Raw genomic sequence first — 22983 nt, 5'->3', positions numbered from 1 at the left:
TACCACCATATAGCACCACAAAAATACACCACACAGTGTTTAGAAAAATATATAATATTTATCAGGATAATTGTAGGTCAAAAAGAATAAAGTTGCAATGGAAAATTGTAGAAATATCACAGGGAAGTGATATAAAGTGTCTTAAGTCTTTAGAATATAACAAAAGTCTCTTTCAAGCACAAGTACCTGGTTAGGAGTGGAAAAATCTCCTCGGAGGGCCACAAGGGAAGAGGTGCGTGGAAAAAGGGTGTGTGCGTCGATTTCTCCCCAGCACACACAGACTTGCGTCGTTATTTTCCACGCGGGGCAGTCGGGCGTCGTTTTCCGGCGCGTGGACAGTCTCTTTCCGTGGATCGCGGGGATTACCAGATGTCCCGGGTCTGTGCGTGGATTCTCCTGCTTGTTCTCCGGCTGTGCGTCGATCTGCGGGCTGCGCGTCGAATTTACAAACTCACGGCAGGCGTCGCGTCGATTTCTCCTCTAGACTTCGATCTGCGGGGCTGCGCGTTGAAATTACGATCTCACGGCAGGCGTTGCGTCGATTTCTCCTCTAGAGGTCGGGCGGCGTTGTCCTTGCGAGGCCGTGCGTCGGATCTTCGATCGTCCCAAGAGCGTCGCGTCGATCAGCGTCGGTGTGCGGCGTTTTTCTCGCCGCGAAACAAGCTGCGCGTCGAAATTTTCGGCGCACGGAGCGTCCAAGTAAAAGAGAGAAGTCTTTTTGGTCCTGAGACTTCAGGGAACAGGAGGCAAGCTCTATCCAAGCCCTTGGAGAGCACTTTCACAGCCAGACAAGAGTTCAGCAAGGCAGCAGGGCAACAGCAAGGCAGCAGTCCTTTGTAGAAAGCAGGCAGGTGAGTCCTTTGAGCAGCCAGGCAGTTCTTCTTGGCAGGATGTAGTTTCTGGTTCAGGGTTCTTCTCCAGCAAGTGTCTGATGAGGTAGGGCAGAGGCCCTGTTTTATACCCAAATGTGCCTTTGAAGTGGGGGAGACTTCAAAGAGTGGCTAAGAAGTGCACCAGGTCCCCTTTCAGTTTACTCCTGTCTGCCAGGGTCCCAGTAGGGGGTGTGGCAGTCCTTTGTGTGAGAGCAGACCCTCCACCCTCCCAGCCCAGGAAGACCCATTCAAATTGCAGATGTATGCAAGTGAGGCTGAGTACCCTGTGTCTGGGGTGTGTCTGAGTGAATGCACAAGGAGCTGTCAACCAAGCCCAGCCAGACGTGGATTGTAAGGCACAGAAGGATTTAAGTGCAAAGAAATGCTCACTTTCTAAAAGTGGCATTTCTAGAATAGTAATATTAAATCCGACTTCACCAGTCAGTAGGACTTTGTATTACCATTCTGGCCATACTAAATATGACCTCCCTGCTCCTTTCAGATCAGCAGCTGCCACTTCAACAGTGTATGAGGGCAGCCCTAATGTTAGCCTATGAAGGGAGCAGGCCTCTCAGTAGTGTGAAAACGAATTTAGGAGTTTTACACTACCAGGACATATAACTACACAGGTACATGTCCTGCCTTTTACCTACACAGCACCCTGCCCTAGGGGTTACCTAGGGCACACCTTAAGGGTGACTTATATGTAGAAAAAGGGGAGTTCTAGGCTTGGCAAGTACTTTTAAATGCCAAGTCGAGGTGGCAGTGAAACTGCACACACAGGCTTGCAATGGCAGGCCTGAGACAAGGAAAAAGGGGCTACTTAAGTGGGTGGCACAACCAGTGCTGCAGGCCCACTAGTAGCATTTAATTTACCAGCCCTATGCACATAAAGTGCACCTTACTAGGGACTTATAAGTAAATTAATAGTCCAATCAGGTATGATTCCAGGTTACCATGTTTTAAGGGAGAGAGCATATGCACTTTAGCACTGGTTAGCAGTGGTAAAGTGCGCAGAGTCTATAAACCAGCAAAAACAGTGTCCAAAAAAATGGAGGGAGGCAGGCAAAAAGTTAGGGGTGACTACCCTAAGGCTGTCAGGTCTAACACCCATGTACAAAAAATTATGTAAAATTCTAGCCTAAGAAAAACATAAAATAAGCGAAATATGCAAAAGATAATAGGGAGGTTACGCTTGTAAAAAAATGGCTGGACTTTGATGTGGTCCTGTGTTTAGGTTCTTGCTATAAAGTTAAAACGATGCATATATACTGCCATTGGAAAAATTTTCTATTTCATGTGAAGATGTGTCTGAGATATTCTTTTATTTTGATGGTTTTACTGCAGTTATTTTTCCTACTCTTAGAAACGTCCACATAAAAGTTTCAGGTTGAAACAGCTGAGACCCATTTTTAGGGCTGAGCTTGCGCATTCGTTTCGCTTGCGAGACGCTTTAGTAGTTAGAAAAGGGCTCGGAGCCCCATCCATGTCACGTCAGTGTCTTTCATTGGTTTGTGGGCTTGCCTGTTAAAATCTGCTTGCTTTCATTAGTGGAAGGCATGCATACGTCATGCCTTCTCCGATGGTTAGCACTCCTCGAGCGGAGTGACAGGGTACTGAAAACATGTGAGGCTCGCTGTTTTTCGTCTGGTTTATGCACTACATTTATCTTTTCTCCCAGTGCGATCTCTTTTATTTATGTTTTTTTTTTTATCCAGCTGCACTTTATTTTTCTTGACATGCTGCATTTCGCACACAGAGTCTCGTGTTGACTCCGTCAGTCGCTCACCAAGTCCTGTTTTTTTGTTATTTATTTGCATTTTCACATAGCTTCATGCTTTTTCCATTCGACATAGATGCAGCACACCCTATCCAAGTTTCTACTTTGCGTTCTGGTATTTGGTGTTCTCTTTATTCCATAATAAATTCACGAATACGACTCCCAGAGTTCAATGAGCGAAAATGAGGCTGGAGGAGCTATCAATGGATAAAATCGAAGAGCTTTGTTCCTGTGGTTTTGTGTTTCGTGTACAGGTTCAAGATTCTAAGTCCCAGAATGCAAAGGTAAGAATAGGACTGGAAGAGTTACTCATGCCTCACATGGTTCAGATTAGGAATACCAGACTTCTACTTTGAAGTAGGCAAACTTCAAAGGAAGGTCTTTGTACTGCCTCTCCCTGTCATGGCTCCAGACACACTCCAGGGGGCTGGAGACTGTACTGTGTGAGGACAGGCACATCCCTGTTCAGGTGCAGGTACCAGCTCCTCCCAACAGACTAGCCCAGGAAGACCCATCCGGATATGCATGACACACCTCAGCTCCCTTTGTGAGACTGTCTAGAGTGAATTCACAAACAGCCCAACCATCACTCTGCCCTAGATGAGTATTAAGCAGCCAGGTAGAGGGATAGAATAGTCAAGCAAGAAAATATCAACTTTCTAAAGGTGGCATTTTCAAACTCACAATCTAAAAGCCAACTTTACCAAAAGATGTGTTTTCAAATTGTGCGTTCAGAGACCCTAAACTCCACATCTCTGTCTTCGCCCCATGGAAAACTGCACTTAGAATATATTTCAAGACAGTCCCCATGTTATCCTACACATGGGCCTTGCAATAGTGAAAATCAAATTTAGCAGTATTTCACAATCAGGACATTTAAAACACACCAGACAGTACATGTCCTACCTTTTAAATACACTGCACCCTGCCCATGGGGCTGACTTGGGCCTACCTTAGGGTGAATTACATGTAATAAAAGGGAAGGTTTAGGCCTGGCAAGTAGGTACTCTTGCTAGGTCGGACTGGCAGTTTAAAACTGTACACACAGACACTGCAGTGGCAGGTCTGAGACATGTTTACAGGGCTGCTCATGTAGGTGGCACAATCGGTGCCAGAGGCCCATTAGAAGCATTTTATTTACATGCCCTGGGCACCTCTAGTGCACCTTTCTAGGGATTAACTAGTAAACAAATGTGCCAGTCATGGAGAAAACAATCACCAATCCAATTTAGACAGAGAACACCTGCACTTTAGCACTGGTCAGCAGTGGTAAACTGCCCAGAGTCCTAAAACCAACAAAAACAGTTTGGTAAAAAGAGGAGGAAGAAGGCAAAACGTTTGGGCATATCCCTGCAAAAAGGGCCACTTCCAACACAACCCACTCCCAGCCTAAAGCCAGAGTAGGCCTATAAATGCCTTGCTGGGCTTCCCTGCTTAGGGTGGTAGAACCTGGATAATGGCCCACTACTGCAAGTGCTTTTGCCAGTTCTATGCCTCTCTGAACCCAGGTGGGTCCCTCTGTATACACTCTTAGGGCCCACTTAACTAACCCTGGGTGAACCGTTCTCCTCATCTGAGGACTCCATCTATGCAGCACCTAATTTTACCTTGCTCACAGATGCATTCCAGCAGGCAGACAGTCCCACCATGGCCAGCAGTGTGGTGTGTCCCATTCCACCCCTTGGGTCTGACTTTGGTCCCCAACCCAGGGAAAACTCTGGCCACAAGGACAACTGAAATGCGTAGCAAAGAGCACATTATAAAGAAATACATTGTTTTGAATTTTGAGGAGCCTTTTTTAAGCATGTACTGGGCTCTCGACCCAAGCAAAAGCATACACCTCCACCAAACCGTCTCTTCTCGAAGCCCTGAAAGACAGTGCTAATCGTGGCGACCCTGCAGAAAACAGAAACACTCCCAAATGCAAAAACAAATGGTTTTGAAGGTCTCTTTAAAACCATTTTTTTTTCATTGTCTATTTTTAAAGCGTTGAAGCACTACAGGCAGGACATGTGGCTGGCCCATCTCAAGCAACAATACCAGACCCCAGCAGCAGTGATACCAGGCCCACCTGGCCAGCCAACTTGGAAAACGCTTGGTGCCGAGGAGCGACAGCTCAGGCCTGAACACAGCAGCAGTGCAGGGCCTATCCCATTCTGCTAACAAGGCTATTGCACTAAGAGATTATAACTGGCAGTGTTACAACTGTTGCTGTGTGAGGAACGACCAATAATTCAAAAGATGTAATTTTGCCCAATGTTGCTGAACGAAAGATGTCACTAGTCGGCACAGTATTTGTTTAAAAAAAAAACGTATGTGCGAGGTGAGAGGTCTTTTAATAAAATAGCTTCCTCCAGACTGGCCAACTTCACAAAAAACCTCACAGCGTGAGGAGGGGCAGGGCCTTGCAGGGGCGTGGCCTCGTGCCGAGAAGCATCTAAGAGGCACTTTTACCACCACCTCGGCCTCAAACTCCCTCAAAAAAATAACAACCTAGCTGAGGCTGCTGCCGAAGTCCTGGGGTGTTTTCATACCCAATAATGGACATCGGCAGAAAAAAGCCTCCGAAAACGAGTTGAAAGACCACTATAATATTGGCTGCTCACCGGGAGAATGTGTGGGGGGAGCCAATATAGTGTGTCACAAGGTGGCATTGCATGGGTTGGTAGGCCTGTTTCCTCTAATCTGAGTAATATACATTCCATTTGTCGACTCGCATTGCACTGTTACTTCGGTTAATGTTTTAACAATCTAATGGAAGGCCTGGTAATCTTGGGCGATCCTAAAGTATGTATTTGTAATCTTAGCCCAACTGAAGATGAAATGCACTTTCTTTTTAAATGCCAATTTTATACTAGCCTGAGAAAATGTTTACTGAAATTTTTAAAATATAGAGCCAGGATTTAGAAATGAGGCTTGCAGTACTATTATGTGTTGCCGATTTTATTTGGGGAGATTTGATTAAAGAAAGAAAACACACAGAGGCCGTTGTTAATACGTACGCAAGAGCATATATGTCCTGGTCAGTTGTGCAAAATGTGTCATAGTGTATGAATCACTGGGATATATCTCCTCCAAAGAGGAGAGAGGTTAGACAACCGTTTGGATATTCGTGTCCCAGAAATTAATGCATAATACTATCTTTCTAAAATGTTTGCGTTAGCGACATTCTATAATTTGAGAAACTATAATGTGCGTTTTTAGTCTATTTATAATTAATGTTTTACAGATTCGATTATTGGTGGAGTTGCTGTGGCCTCTTTTTCTGTTTTTCATTCTTGTCTGGGTTCGATCAACAAATCCACCGGTCAATAAAGAAACATGTAAGTTCCTTAAAGCCTTAACCGTTGTTTTCACAACAAGTAGTTATATGGTAGTTTTTTGTATAGGTACATTAATTTGTCATTTCCAATAACATATTCAATGAAAGAAGGAGAAAATAATTAGTAATTAAGTAAAACAGGAGCTGAGGATCATCAACATTATTTATGGTCATGCATAAACAATGTTGCTCACATTGTTATAGTGAAGATATAGAAACAATAAACTGAAACAATTAATTAAAAAATCTGATGAATGGAAATAGATTCTTCATAGAGAATGTAAAAAAGTATTATTCATGGTTCAGGGCTGTAGATTCGGGGGGGTGAGCTTCAGATTTTCCAATATTTACTCTGGTTAGTATACATTATATGTGAAGCAGGTCATTTGTGGGGAGGATGTTAATGAGCATTCGAAAGGGAGAGGAGAGAGGATTGTTAGGGGTAATTAAAACTCAATATTTTGTCAAATAAACCATTTTAAGTCTTTTAAAACAGAGGTGAGTGTGTGTTTTTATCTGCGTGTATATATGTAAAAATCCCAATTTACAAAAATGATAACCTCACAATATCGGACTTAAAGCACGTGTACCTAGCTTTTTACTGTGAAAGACATTTATTAGGGGGTGTAACTTCCCAAACACCTCCCTGAAGCTACTCCCCTGGTTGTCTTCAACTAAAAGTGCAAACTAAGTGGCATATTTATGACCCCCTTGCGCCCCTGTTGCGTCACTTTTTGTGACCCAACCAAGACGCACTCCTTGCAACCATATCTATGAGGCCACTCAAAGCCACTTTGCATGGCTTTGATGGCCTCATAGATATGGAGTAAGGAAAGGCAGCGCAAACCGCTATGTTGCCTTACTCTGCACAAGGGAGGCATTCTATTGGCATTATGGTGGGTGTTCCCACGCAACACCCATGGATTTTGACGCATCCCCAGATTTACCAACTCTGGTAAACCTGAGGATGTGCCAAAACCTTACATCTCTATAGGTGAGGCTCAACAAGAAGAAATATCTTTATTTCTCCTCGTTGTTTCCTCTTTCTCCCAGGATTATTTTTGTGCAGGAAGGCGCCCCCTTCCTGCATAAAAAACAATCCTGAGTGCAATGCAGGAACCCCTGCACCATAGTGCAGGAATGCCTGTGTTGGCTGCCTAGTGCCAACACAGGCATTGGCAGCCAGCGCAGGGGACAAGGACAGGAATGCACACTATTCCATAAATACAGCACACTCCTGTCCTTTCCAAGTGATGCAGTGCAGCTCAGCAAAATACCTTGTTGTGCTGCACAACACCACTTTTTCTTAGATCTGGCCCTAAATTCTGACTGACATCCATCTAGACACCCATATTTCTTTAAAACTTACCAATACACTCACAAAATAACATCTGTTACCTTCACATACATTAAGATATTTTATTTAGACTGAAATTCAAAGTGGTTGCATATAATTAACAATTTGCTCATAATCAGATAAGTCGAACTAAGAAAACAAAAGTTGACTTCCTTTCGGAATAGTACAGAGTTCTGCAGTATTAAAAACTTTACAAAGTAAATATCTTTCTTCTGAATATATTTTGGACCTTTATAAATTAATTATTTGATAGTTTTAGTTTCCTGTTTACAAAGACAAGCCTGTTCAGTGGTTTGATGTCCCTGCATAACTTTTCCCACCAAAACGCATAAGTGGACATCAGAAGAGCGTAAATCTGAGAAATTTAAATGTAACCTTTGAAGCTGGGTTTGACTCACTTATGGCGGTACATTTGAGGATAGTTGAGCATAACTATTAATGATGTATTTACTAAATTCATGCTTTCAATATGTGTGATATCTATTTCCTAGGATTTCGCTCTCTTTTTTATTCCAAACTGGGATTTATTCAGGCCAAATTCTGCCCAAGGACGCGTGTCACATTTTTAATAATTTCAAGAAATATACTCAGTGAAGAGAACACCTTGCCTGCTGGGGAGTCAAGAATTCATCCTTAATTTATCTTTTCAACATTGGCACAATGAAGAATGATGCCCCCCACTGCAAAAATGTGTAGATAATCCATCCTGCAAGACACCTATATCACATAGATTTAGACTTAATAGTGCTCCACTGAATAGTCTTGAACTGCAGGGGCCTGTTTCATGACTATATTTTTTAATGACTCAATGTCAACCTTTTCAGAGTAGCATTTATATTGGATACATTCAACAATTTCTTGGGTAACCAGTGAAAATGGTACACACCTGCTCCCCTTCAACAGAGGAAGTATCACCATTGTAACTCAAGGCAAAAAAGTATTTCCAGCTAGGTGCTGAACAATTGAGATGTCCCATCACCCAAGGAGCCTTCTAGCTGTAGCTAAAAAAATTAAAATCTGTTTATACATTTTCACACACCACTATGTGTACAGTATTTATTGTGCAAAATGTCCATAAAATCTTTGGGTGCTCAAAAGGTTCACAAAGACTGCATAGATTTTTTTTCTACAATATGAACCTTCAGCCAACATGTGGTTCATGTATTGGGTTATCACCAAATGTATATAAAACATCATATAAAAAGCAACCATGATGACCATATTCTTCAAGTGCCCATCATTTACCTATTGTGAACTCTTCATAGCTCAAATAGTATGGCATTGACCAAAATTTCAATCTATCATGATGACGCACACTTTGATATCTTGTATTTGTCCTAGATACATCAATCATTAAAAATATAGACTATTTTAAATAGGGCACAGGATTAACGGGATAATGTGGCAGAGAAAGACCAAATTATGTCGCATAAAAGGCAAATTATGACGCTTATTGAGGCACATTTTCTGATAGTATTACTTTATTAATGTGTCATTTTTACACACGCACTAACACTGCCAGAGCAAAGCTTTCGCCTCCTTAGCACTAGTGGAACACCCAAATACAGCAATAAACAACAAAAAGGTTTCAGGTTAATCTTTACGAAGGGTCTTCCACTTCATAGTAATTGCTGCATTTTTATTACCTTTTAAACCGTTTGAACTGGAAACTGAAATGTTTTTGTTAAAATTTGCAGATTATGTAGAAAATGATGGATTATGTGGCAAATGCAGCAAAGCCATAAATATACAGAAAATGTCGCGGCCAAAAAATCTCACAATTCCAGTGGCCCTGAGTATAACATATTTATACCGAAAGTATATATGTACTCTCAATTGATCTCCCTACACCATTAAGTGGTAGATGTCTCAACCATTAACACCAATGAACTCGTAATGTATATGGAGGACGGAATAGCCAACATTTTTTGGAAAATGTTCTACGCCCACCTAAATGTAAATACATTCCTCAGTTTTTGCTATGTTAATTGCTTTTGGAAATGGCCCTTTTAGCAGAGTTATCCCCAAGTGTTTTGCCTCTGACCTCCTTTTTTTGACAGTGCGCTGCATTTTGGATTTGCTGGCTTTAGGACTCTGGGACGTTTACTACTTCTGACCAGTGCTACAGTGCGAATGCTCTCTGTCTAAATGGTATTAGTGATTAGTTTATCCATGATCTGCATTTATGATTTACTAGTAAGTCCCGAGTACAATGCACAGGATGTGCCCAGAGCCTGTAAATCTAATTCTACTAGTGGGCCTGCAGCAATGAATGTGCCATCCACATGAGTAGCCCTGTAAACATGTCTTTGACCTGGTACTGCAGTGTCTGTGTGTACAGTATTTGCTGCCAGTTCGAGCTGACAAGTGCACCCACTTGTATGGCCCAAACCTTCCTTTTTACTACATGTAAGTCACCCCTAAGGTAGGCCCAAGGCAGCCCCATGGGCAGGGTGCAGTGTATTTACAAGGTAGGACATGTACTGGTGTGTTTTACATGTACTTCTAAATTCGTTTTTCACAATTGCAAGGCCTATCTCTCCTGTAGGTCAACATGGGGTTTGCCTTTAAATGTGTTTCAAGTGTAATTTACCATTGGGAGCAGATGGAGATATGGAGTTTGAGGTCTCCGAACTTTAAAAATACATATTTTGGTGAAGTTGAATTTTAAATTCTAAGTTTGAAAATGCCAATTTTAGAAAGTGGCATTTTCTTGCATAACCATTCTCTGCCTCTGCCTGTCTGTGGAATACATGTCTGGGTCAGGATGAAAGTAGGGCTGTTTGTGTATTCACTCAAGATAGTCATACAAAGGGAGCTGAGGTGTGTCCTGCATATCCTGATGGGTCTTCCTGGGCGAGAGTAGTGGGAGGAGCTGACATGTGCCCCTGAATAGGGCTGTGTCTGTCCTTACAGAAAGCAATTTCCAACCCCCTGGAGTGTTTCTGGGATAAGAGCAGGAAATGCCTGGTCTTGTGCACTACAAAGATTTTTCTTTGAAGTTTGCCTACTTAATAGGCAAAAATGAGTATAAGTATTGGACCTCTGAGACTACAACTTTAGAATCCTTCTGAACCTAGGACATTCTGCCAGGAAGAAGAGCTGGATGCTGTAGGAGGGCCTGCCACACTGCCTGTTGCTTTGCTGTCCTGGCATGCTGCTTGCTGCTTCAGACCTGGGAGTGAAAGGACTGGACTCTGCTTTCTACATCTTGTTTCCAAAAATTCTCCAAGGGCTTGGACTGAATTTGCCTCCTGTTAGAAGTCCCTGGGACATCAAAAACTTCATCTGCCAGCACATGGGCTCTCTTGATGAGGGTCATGACTTGCTAAATGGTGCCAAATCTAGTTTCTGGGCCCTTGGGAGTAAGTTCTGGTGTAACCCAGAAGAAACCAAGTAGATTGACTCCAGAGCGACTCCAGAACCAACGCTGCTGTCTGACATCATGCCACTGCCTGCACCAGAGTCCGTAACCCACACTGCAGCCCCCTGACAGCCACAGTGCCTCTGAAGTCCAACTGCAGCATGAGTCCTGAATGCCATGTCACCAGCATCTGTGACACCCAACTCCACAGCAGCACCTACCGCACCCGCCACCCCGTGGTGTGATTCCAACACTGCGAAGTCAAAGCATCACATCTTGACCTGCTTTATTCATTTAACCAGGCAAGATTGTAAGGAGCCGACACCTCGCCACCGACACCTCATCACCTCCCCTGCAACTGAAGCCTCATCTCCCCTGCCTCATACTAAGGAACTGACACCTCAGCTTACCAATTGCAGTAAGGAACCGACGCTGCACCGGCTCCAGCGACACCTCACCTCCCCGACTGCATGTAACGTCTTTGTTTCCTCCTCATTTTCAAAGGTACTATACCTGGGGGTCCATGCGACTCCTTGACCAACCCGCACCCCTTTGTGAGTGGAATTGGACTTTTGGGAATGACTCCGTCAAGATGTCGTGGTAGCCCCAGTTGAAGCTATTGTGTTTCTATGTGCTTCACTGAGATTTAGGGCCTCACGTTCGAGGCCCTAGCCGCAAACTGAGCTACCGGAGCATCATTATTTTTATTCTTCGGTGGTGTTGTGCGCCAGCCAATATATGCAGGGCCACACAAAGCCACCTTGCGTGGCTTTTTATGACTTTGTATATATAGCCCCCTTTCACACATAACACAGTGAAAGGGGCGTTCCATAGGTGTTTCTTGGTGTTTCCCCACGCCACACCCATGGAACACAAAGAATTCGGATTTATTCCCAGATTTACAAGCCTGGAAATGTGTCAGGTTCCTACACCACCTCAGGGGTGGCATAAGAATGAAACAACGGGGAGAAATATCTTTATTTCTCCCTGTGTTTTCCTCTTTGTGTATGTGCTGTATTTTGCAGCACACAGAGAAAGAGAAAAACACCTCTTGTGATTGTTTTTGTGCAGGAAGGTGACCCTTCCTGCACAAAAACAATCATCCCCGCAATGCAGGCATCCTTGCACCATGGTGCAACCGTGCCTGCATTGATTAAATAAAATATTTCAAATATTACATTTGACGGTCCAATTCTCCTTTCCTTGTGAATGCCCAGTTCTAGGTTGTATGGTGTGTTATCGGAGGAGTATGGACCAGTTTGCCACAAGTCATAAAACATGTTCTGAGAAAGTAGATAGCCCACTCATAGACATCAATATTGTCAGAGTTCCATCAATTTGAAATCAATAATGAAACTTTGAATCCTTGCTTTAAAAAGAAAATGTCATTTATTAGTAGTGACGAATCTTAAGTGTCTTAGTGTTCCAAGTAGATATCTTGAGCATATAAGGGAAAACAGCGGACACGTGTTTTTCCACCTTATGGTTAGATCACCCGGGGCTTTTTCAAGGCAGAGATGTATTCATAATAGACCATCCATTCTTGAACAAGTGCGGTCAATCTAGGTAAGAACATTGAGTCGTGAGTATAAATTCCCCTCATTCCTAAATATGAACAAATATACGATGAAACAATTCTTATTTGAGCATAACTGTTAGAAATGGGGTCTTTGGTTGACAGTCAGGTTACCCCTGTTCAAGCAATGACCCTCACTCTAGTCAGGGTAAAGGAGAATCACGCTCTGGAAACCCCTGCTTACCCCCTTGGTAGCTTGGCAGAGCAGTAGGCTTAACTTCTGAGTGCTAGGTGTAAACTATTTGTACCAACACACAGAGTAACTTAATGAAAACACTACAAAATGACACAACATAGGAAATATTTATCTAAATTTATCTAAACAAAACAAGACCAAAATGACAAAAATCCGACATACACAAGTCAAGTTATGAATTTTTAAAGATCAAACTTAAAAATAGCGCTTAGAAACACAAAATGCATCGATGAAGTGTTAGCACAGCGTCGTGACGGAGTCGTTCCCAACAGGCCGACACCAGCGGCACCGGACACAGAGTCGCGTAGACCCCCAAGTACAGTACCTTTGGTGAAGAGTGAAAACAAGTCGATGCGCGAAGTCAGGAATCGTGGTGTCTATGTGAAACGTTTAATCCGCGCACTTCGAGCGGCGTCGGTCACGACGTGGTGCGGCTACTTCCACTGAGTCGTGGACTTCAGCGGGGCTTCAGCAGCGTTGGGCCCGCGAAGGTTGTCGCGTTCCAGCGAAGATCACGGAGTCAGTTGCAGGTGGCGTCAAAGGATTCAGCAGCGGCTTCGGTCGGAAGTCGATTTCCTTGGATTTCCACCAGCTTTCTTTTCAAGGGCCCAGGGACTGGATAGGGCACCACTTGTCCGAGCAGGAGTCTCTCCAGAGACTCCAGGTGCTGGCAGAGAAAAGTCTTTGCTGTCCCTGAGACTTCAAACAACAGGAGGCAAGCTCTAAATCAAGCCCTTGGACATTTCTTTACAAGATGGAAGGCACACAAAGTCCAGTCTTTGCCTACTCTGGCAGAAGCAGCAACTACAGGATAGCTCCACAAAGCACAGTCACAGGCAGGGCAGCTCTTCTTCCTCAGCTCTTCATCTCTTCTCCAGGCAGAGGTTCCTCTTGTTTTCAGAAGTAGTTCTAAAGTCTGTGGTTTTGGGTGCCATTCTTATGCCCATTTTCTCCTTTGAAGTAGGCCCACTTCAAAGTAAAGTCTGTTTTGAATGTGAAATCCTGCCTTGCCCAGGCCAGGCCCCAGGCACTCACAAGGGGGTCGGAGACTGCATTGTGTGAGGACAGGCACAGCCCTTTCAGGTGTAAGTGACCACTCCTCCTCTCCCTCCTAGCACAGATGGCTCATCAGGAAATGCAGACTACACCCCAGCTCCCTTTGTGTCACTGTCTAGTGTGAGGTGCAACCAGCCCAACTGTCAAACTGACCCAGTCAAGGAATCCACAAACAGGCAGAGTCCCAGAAATGGTATAAGCAAGAAAATGCCTACTTTCGAAAAGTGGCATTTTCAAACACACAATCTTAAAATCAACTTTACTAAAAGATGTATTTTTAAATTGTGAGCTCAGAGACCCCAAACTCCACATGTCCATCCGCTCCCAAAGGGAATCTACACTTTAATCAGATTTAAAGGTAGCCCCCATATTAAGCTATGAGAGGGACAGGCCTTGCAACAGTGAAAAACGAATTTAGCAATATTTCACTGTCAGGACATATAAAACACATTACCATATGTCCTACCTTAACCATACACTGCACCCTGCCCTTGCGACTACCTAGGGCCTACCTTAGGGGTGTCTGACATGTAAGAAAGAGGAAGGTTTATGCCTGGCAAGTGGGTACACTTGCCAAGTCGAATTTACAGTTAAAACTGCACACACAGACACTGCAATGGCAGGTCTGAGACATGATTCCAGAGCTACTCATGTGGGTGGCACAACCAGTGTTACTGGCCCACTAGTAGCATTTGATTTACAGGCCCTGGCAGCTCTAGTGCACTTTACTAGGGACTTACTAGTAACTCAAATATGCCAATCATGGATAAACCAATTACATACAATTTACACAGAGAGCTTATGCACTTTAGCACTGGTTAGCAGTAATAAAGTGCTCAGAGTTCAAAAGCCAACAGCAACAGGTCAGAACAAATAGGAGGCAGGGGGCAAAAATATTGGGGGTGACCCTGCATAAGCAAAAAAGTCCAACAAGAACAGTTTTTGCAAGAAGAATATAATTTATCCTACTAAGACACTTGTGTGACCGTAAAGGATATTGTAATATGCCTAGCTATTTGTGTTAGCAAACAGTTGTGGGTCAATAAGAGGCTAAATGGATTACATTTTAATCCTCAGAAAAGCGCAAATAAATAATCCCTCATTAACTGTGATGGAGCAGCATAGTTTGAAACAAGTGAAAGTCGCTACGACTGACAAAGTATTAGTTAGATGCATAGATACGAGATTTATGCAGGGCAACATGAAGGGACAATGTCTATGAGGTTGTGAAACCTCTGTTAGATCGATAAATAAACCTATTGTTATGAAATTATTCAAGAATAGTAATACTTTGGGCTAATTTAATATTAGTTTGTGGTATGCAAGAAAATACACTCACCGATTTAATAAAGGAGACAAGTTACGGGATAAATCCTATGATATGTAGTGCAGCATTTTAGTCGGGTGCCATTTTGACATGAAAAGGATATGCAAAGTCCTTTGTCTATATTTTAATAGAAGGTAGGCAGATTAGTCCTACCACTATTTTCACGATCCTGGTAGGGACGGGAGAGATGTAGGAGAATTTCATCGGCCACCTAAAGACGGTTGCGTTTGTTTGTAAGAGAAACCTGTTATAGGAAGTCCTTCATCTAATTTTAATAGAAGGTAGACGGATTAGTCTTACCACTGTTTTCGTGACCCTACTGAGGACGGAAGAAATATTGGAAAATGTATTCGGCCATCTTAAGACGGTCGCGTTTATTTGTAGGAGAGACCTGTGTTAAGCAAAAAGGGGACTATTGTGTCCTTATCCAAATTTACTTTGCCAATCAAATGTTCCCTTTGATTACTAAGACCTAAGGGGGTGAAAAATATTGTGTTAAGAAATTGCACATGCCGGCTGTTTTCTTTTATATGCTCAAGATATCTACATGGAACACTAAGACACTTAAGATTCATCACTACTAATAAATGACATTTTTATTGAAAGCAAGGATTCAAAGCTTCATTATTGATTCCAAATTGATGGAACTCTGACAATATTGATTTTTATGAGTGGACTATCTACTTTCTCGAAACGTGTCTGCATTGGTGCTAGTCAACAATTTGTGCACCATTGTGGGGGAGAGGACAGAAATGTGCTGTATCCTATAGATACAGCGCATTTCTGCCCTTTCCTGGTGCCGCAGCAAAACACTTTCTGCACCGCCCTGTACCATGGGCCTCCAAAGTTGGGCCCTTAGTCTTTAAAAATTCATATCTTTGCTTGTGTATATTTGATTTTTGTTGTTTTGGTCTTGCTTTACTCAGATAAATCCTGGCTATTTTTCTAAACTGGTGGGAAGTACATTTGTGGTGTTTTCACTGTGTTACTATGTCTGCACGTACACATACTTTACATATTGTTTCTGTGATGAGCTTTACTGCTTATGCCAAGCGACTAAGGGGGTAAGCAGGGGTTATCTTAACTGTGTCACCCCGTTACCCTGACTAGAGTGAGGGTCCCTACTTGGACAGGGTGCAAACCACTGCCAACCAGAGACCCCATTTCTAACAGTTGCCAATATATTTCCTAAATTATTTTCATCAAATCTTCTAACCTGTGTTTGCAACCCATTGGAAGTGGATGATAAAACAACCAAGTCGTCAGCACATAACAGCCTGTAAATTGCTTTTCTCCCTAATTTATCTGGTTTTGCATCCAGATGAGTACAAACAATGGTTAGATCAGACACACACACAAAGAATACAGCAGGGGGGTGGGGGGATTTCCCTTATCTAACACATTGAAGGCACATTTGAAATCAACAAAGCAGGTTTTCAATCATTTGTGCAGTCAGTAATTATGAACCAGCAAAGCAAGTGCTAAAGCATTGTTTGTCTAACATTCAACATTTTTATCAAAATCCTCTTTGAGTAAAATGTATTGGTTTTCAACATAGACCGGTCTCATCGCAACCCAACAGGTTTCTCATAAGTAAGGTTTTTCTCCATGTCTAACAACGAAATTAGCTGAAAGCTCTTCGCCTATCCAATGAACAACGTTTATTGAATGTTTGGTTGTTTTAACCTTTCCATGATAAGGAAATTATACCATGGTTCAGAAAGTTATCAAATAAGGATATAAGAAAGGCAAGAAAAATATATTTGTTGACCGTTTTAAGGTGATAGATTGTGGGCAATGTACTCACTCTGCTTGGACGATAATGTGATAGTCTAGGAAGTCAGAGAAATAATATCAGGAAGGTATGTCCACAACAGCACTTCTCCAATGGAAAACATTTTTGAACTGTGCCTCTGAAAGTTCCCATTGCAGTTTAAGCTCGTTAAGGTAATCGTGCATTTAGCGATCACTGCTGCTGATCTCTGAACCTGGATAATTAGCTTCCAAAGCACCGATCTCTCTGTATAACAGTACTCTGCTTTTGGTTATCCCTAAGAATATTAGCATGGAATTCTTCATGTAGAACAGTGAAATCGTTAGCAGTATACTCAGCCATTGTGGATAATTCAGGTGTCCCTTAGCTTGTCTTGAAAATGGCACGAGGCACACTCTTACGAAGAACAACTTCCCACGTATAAAGTGCTTAGAGCTCAAATTAACCTCCACTGATAATAGGACATTTGAGGAATATTCTGTCACCTGCTGTTTTGATTTACGTCATAAGATATCATTATGACGACGTAGTCATTTTACCATCTTTTTGAACATCGTTTTAATTATTTTTATGATTTTTATTCTTATGTGCGAAATTCGAAACAGAGTTAGCCCTGGTGCACCGAGATTCTTTAATGCAAGTGCCATGCAACTTATTAAAATATCTTTCCATACCCAGACATGCTAAAGAGTCCCCAAAGTGAGCAAAATACCAAGCCAATATTTTAAATACAGAGGTTAGCATATGAAACCTCTTTTCTTACATGCGGCAGGTCTCTGGTCATTTTGAATCACCAGGCTTATTTACTTTCATTATGGTTGGCATTGTGGCCAACGTTAACAGGCTTGAAGAGACCTGTTGTGGTATCTAAAACACAAATCACTATATGGAGACGTGCTGTGGATTGTCCCAGTTGTTACCATCCACCTGTCTCTGTTTCACATGAACAAGCGTCTGTTGGGTAACTTTCCTTACTCACAATTTCAGGCTACAGAAATACGATGATATCACTGAGAATTAGCGTAATTTTTCGGCAGGCAAGTCCATCCCAATTGTCAGCCTCAAAGGTGATGAAACAACAATCCGGTACAGTTGAGCCATAAACACAGGGAAAGCTTGTAAAAAGATCATGCTTTCCTAATACTGACTTCTTCAGAGGTATCCTTATATATATATATATATATATATATACTGGTCTCTTACTTGTAACGTGTCAGTTTTTTATTGTTGATCTTCCTTAAGTGTCATACTAATGACGATCTAGATTTTGACAGTTTACTCAGACCTGGTTCCTGAAGATCGATGAATTTCACAAATGCATTGCCATTTGTTCATGATGCCAACAACGAAGCCCTCTGGTTAGTCATAGTTATTTGTGTTACGAGCGGTGAGCGCATACATATTCACAGTATCGTGCTGGTGTGGGAACATTTTCAGGAGTCCCAGGGCAGACAGGGGTTATCGGGTCTAGATTGTGGCTATACAATATTTTTCCATTGAAGCCCTGATGCTTAAGCTTACTGTTGAGCCCACACCTGACTGTGCACCAAGCACACCTATTTAGGACTTGGCCCATGGGGTAGCAAATTTGAGCAGTCCAAGAATTGGAGTGTGCCTAAAGAGTCCTCCCTTAACAACCATAAAATAGCTGTCAGCCAGGCCTTTGGTTTAGGAATCCTGTAATATTAACAGATTATGCAATTACTGCATGTCAAATTTCAAGGTCTGAAAATGGATCTACAAATGCTAATTACTGACTGCAGCAATCTGCAGTGTAACCTGCACTACTACCAGGGGACAAGACTTATATGATAATATGATTTGGCCCATGGTTTCCAGGGGGAATTAGAGTTTTGATTATGGCAATGCCCTTATGGATAAATTATCTTTCTTCGATCCAGGAATGGACGTTGCTTGGTCATTCCAAAGATGACATTCTTCCTCCCTCGTGATCAAGGAGCATGGCATCTGCTGTCCTTTGGTGTTGATGCACATATGTCTCGAACTGCAACTCATCATCGGTCCTTTTCGTGGCCTAACAGAACTTGAGGGGCCCCGCTGCACAGTACATGAAGGGCACCTCTTCTGGACTTAGTCTGGAGCTCTCAGACCGGGGTACTGTGCTGAGGGCCCCCCCTGGAGCTCAGGGCCCCCGCACTGTGGGGGCAGTAGGGGCCTTTGTTATGCCACTGCTTTCTAGTGGGGTCCACCTAGAGGGGCTCATTTGTCCTTCACAGGCCAAATAATGTTGGTGTATCAAATGCAATACACAGGCATTCTTCACACACACGTAATGTACACAGAGGAAACATCCATTGATGGGTGAAGGACCCAGATAAAATTAAATGGCAGACACATGAAAAACACAAGAGTGACCAATATGCTACCCCTCTTAGCAGTCAACAGGTACAAAGACTTTTCCTGTTTCTAGAACCATGTTGTTGCCACCACTGTCAGTCCGCCACAGCCCAGTAAGCTGACAGAAGTTACACCAATCAAAAAGAAGGGCTTACATGGTCCACCCACCTCTTCAGCTTTATTCATCACTTGATTGATGTTTCTGTTCTTTTTAAATTCTCTCTTTCTCTTTTGTTTCTCTATCATCCTTCCTCAATTCCTTCCTTCCTTCTGTCTTTGTTTTCCCCTCCATGCCATCTTTCTCCTGTTCCATCTTACTTTTTACCTTACTTCCCTATTCCCTCAATCCTTCCTTTACTTTCTCTCATAATCCTGCCCTTCCATCGCAACCTCCCACTCTACAGTGCTTCAAAGCTCCTTGTTCTCTCTTCCTCTTCTTATACCTTTCCCCATTATTCATTGCTTCCAATATGTCTTCCTTGCCTTTTCCATTTCTAACCTTCTTCCATTCGCCCCTCCACTCTTTCTCAGAATTCACCCTTACAGTTTTTCTGACAACCTCCTTTCCTCCAACCGCACATTACATTGACTCATTTGCTCACTTTCACTTACTTACCTTCACCCTATTTTTCTGGTTTCATTTGGTCATTTTTTTGCTCATGCTTACTTTCAATTCTTACCATTTTCATATTTTCTTTACTATGTTTATACAAGGTCTTATTTTATGGATCAGTTAGATGACATTTGCAGGTGACAATGTGTTAAAGTGGCTTAATATGATGCGAAAACGCGTTAGGGACTCCGTTTCCTACCACTTTTCATAGCTTGTTGTTTATTGCTTTCCTGGAAAATCTACCCAGGTGCATTTCATTAGGATGCATTAAGTGTTCTTGGCAGACCGACCTGTCTCGAGGGTTTTAATCCACGATCGTTTCAAACACCCACATCTTTTCGATTCTTTTACGTTCATTAAGTATTCTAATTTTGACTAAGTATGGGCATTATGAAAACTATATCCCAGGGCAAATTGTAGTCACAGAAAATAGCATCTCGTTTGCTTAGTCTGCAACCTTTCACTCATTTCCATCATGTCCAGCACTAAAAGCAGTGAATCTAGTCAGTTTTCTCCGAATCTGGACTTACCCACAAAAATGACTCCCTGTTTATAAATCTACTGGCAAAGCTGAGTTCAAACTAAGAAAAACCTCGATAAAATCCGCCCTTTTTACCACCATACGAGCTTTTTTAGTTTGCTATACAAATGTTTTTGTGATTAGACGTTACTCACTTGATATCTCATAATGGAGAATTTTAGCTTTCAGTATTAGTGGCGCACTATGACATTCTCGGTATTGCTGTTAAACATGTGAGTCTCCAATCTGTTGCAATCTGTATGCAGTATAAACAAATAAATGCATTGTGGGAAAATGTAAGGAGAAGAGGCAATGGGTAACATTGATTCAAGCCTCATCTTCCAAAGTTTAAAACACTTCTTGAAGAGCAAACATGTATGACTTAGTACCAAATTTGCAACCTTGTAGGTGTTTGTGGGAGAAACCTATGATTAGTAAGTCTAGATTTTCTGTAGCTAACTCCACATATATGTACCTACGTAGTGCATATATCTTTAATGTATGTAGATGTCGAGTGAGGACTAGTAAACCTGTACTTACCGATATGCACTTACCTTTCAATATTTTTGCCGTGATATTCTGTCCTGGATATTAGTATACCATGATATTATTGGTGTTGATATTGCAAATACAATCCCGGAAATTTTATCTGGATTCCCATTGTTTGCTCGACTGGAGGGATTTCCCCAATTAATAATTTTAAGCACTTGACAAGTGTGCATGGTGACATTGCAGCATGTGTATGCACATTGAGAGCCAGCTTTAAAGGAAACTGTTGATGTTAAAACTAAATTGATGCTGGAATAGAAACTGCAGGTCATTTCAAAAGCAGAAGGACGTTTATGCAATGTGGAATACAAAGGTGATTCAGTAGCACTGTATTTTAGTCTGATGTACCATGTTTATATCAAGGCTTTAACTAATTATTAACTGAAAATGTTACTTATCTTGCTATTAGAAAAAGTTTGAACATTTAACAGCGCTCTAAGTAAAGAGAAAATGCAGCACTACAGATGCATGTTTTTTCACAGACCTTTGCACTCTGTTTTTATTATTTATGGTTCTTCTCGCCTTTTCCCTGCTGTGCAGGTCATTATCGCAATAAGGCCTTGCCTTCAGCTGGGTTACTGCCATGGATACAAAGCATCTTGTGTAATGTGAACAACCCTTGTGTTAATTACCCAACCCCTGGGGAGGCTCCGGGTCAGGTAAACAACTTTGACAAATCACTGTGAGTATGGATTTTTCTAATTTCCTCATTAAATGCTATGTTAACTAACAAACATGATTATATTTAAAAGGCATGGCCACTGGTGAAATACACAAAGTCTTAAGTGGAAGTAGCGTTATCAGTGACTCAAGGAGAGTCATTGGAATATGTGTTTTATAGTTGTGGCATGCTATTTTAAAGCATTGCTTTGTTCTCAGTTTTAAACCGTGAAGTTAAATGAGGTACACTGCTTTCAATGGTTAATTTGCAAAAAAACAAAAACTGGAAATGCAGATGATCAAATATTTTCCAAGTATCCTGAGTAGCTCAACTATAGCTCTCATCTGCATTTTGATTTTTTTTTTTGTGCCCAGTGTTAGCGCGTCTGACCTTCATAAGTAAACATACAAGGGGACGCGAATAGGTCGATGAACCTTTTGACTCACAATTAAGATGATCCCACCATAACTCCAGTACATGCAGATCAATAATCAAATAATCGATAACATCAATAATCAATGACATTAATGTTCAACAGGAGTCAGAAATTGTCACACATCATGACTTTTCAGTCATGAATAACCACACCTTTGGTAAAAGTTAGAATATTTATTTCCCTATAAAAAACAATGCTAAGTCACGTAAATTAATCTAAAAAATCACATAATAAACATACAGAAACAACACTGGCTGTCCAAAGCGACAAAAAAAATGTAATCTAATCAAAGCTTGAACTATTACACATTCTAAGGTTATAGTACAAATAAATAACAAGAATAATTGCGCGAATTATATCACATACATTTAGATTCAGCAAAGAAAAGCATCAACCATTATGCCCTATTAGCAGAGTAAGAATCCTTAACTGGCACCAGATTAGCTTCAGCATGTTGGGCTTCATGCAAAACAATTTAGTAAACACAAATTTGGAAAATATCTAACTATGGCTCTATCAAAAAAGTGTGGTTGGTACCTATAAAGAAAAAGCCAATAAACATAAAAAACACATAGGTACAAGAATAACTCTCCTCATTTGGATCGGCAAGCTAAGATAGTTTTCGTCAGCAGGACACCAGTTCGGTCAGCAAGGCATCAGGATTCAGCATCAAAGTTCAGAAAATGCAAAGTCTTTAAGCAACTCGAAAGAATAGAGGTAACACTCTAGAAGAATCGAGAGAATGGCCTGGCAAATGGCAAAATGTGAAATGCTGGTTTCTTCTCAGTGCAGTCCCGTTAAGTTAAAGTCCCTAAAACTATCTCCAAGTCCCTATTGGCATGTTCATACTTTGTCCAATAAAACTAAAACTTCAAATCTATTAATTCTACCATTACTCCGTTCACATGTCACTGATTGGCTTCTTTTGTAATGTTCTCCTTCTCCGGCTCATAAGGTAACAATATTGTTGCAGCTTATACTCCAGTTACTGTCTCCATTGTTCTTCTCCTGAGAAAGTCAGTCTTACACACATTACACTCATAATGTTACATTTAGCAAGAACAGCATCTTCTAGCAATCGGTTCTCATGAGAAAGACTTTTAGCTATGAGCATATTTACACTGTACAATGGAGAATCACAGTTTAACTCTCTAGGACAGCCATTTATTAAACGCACAAGAAATGCAGCTTCACATGAGGCTGGGGAACTAGGCCAAGACCT

General features: G+C 41.8%; 1 protein-coding gene across 3 annotated transcripts in view; it reads left to right on the top strand.

Moving 5' to 3' along the window:
* LOC138299526 (phospholipid-transporting ATPase ABCA1-like) overlaps window positions 1–22983 on the top strand; it is a 2649159-nt gene that overhangs the window by 184908 nt on the left and 2441268 nt on the right. For all 3 annotated transcript variants that reach the window (XM_069237840.1, XM_069237822.1, XM_069237830.1), the window contains exons 3-4: window positions 5882–5975; window positions 21205–21346. In XM_069237840.1, coding sequence (XP_069093941.1) covers window positions 5882–5975; window positions 21205–21346 — 236 coding nt within the window. The remainder of the gene's footprint in view (window positions 1–5881; window positions 5976–21204; window positions 21347–22983) is intronic.

Source organism: Pleurodeles waltl, chromosome 1_2 (assembly GCF_031143425.1).
Source record: "Pleurodeles waltl isolate 20211129_DDA chromosome 1_2, aPleWal1.hap1.20221129, whole genome shotgun sequence".
Classification (NCBI taxonomy): domain Eukaryota; kingdom Metazoa; phylum Chordata; class Amphibia; order Caudata; family Salamandridae; genus Pleurodeles; species Pleurodeles waltl.
Note: the sequence above shows the minus strand (reverse complement) of the source record. Positions and strands in the feature narration are given on the sequence as shown.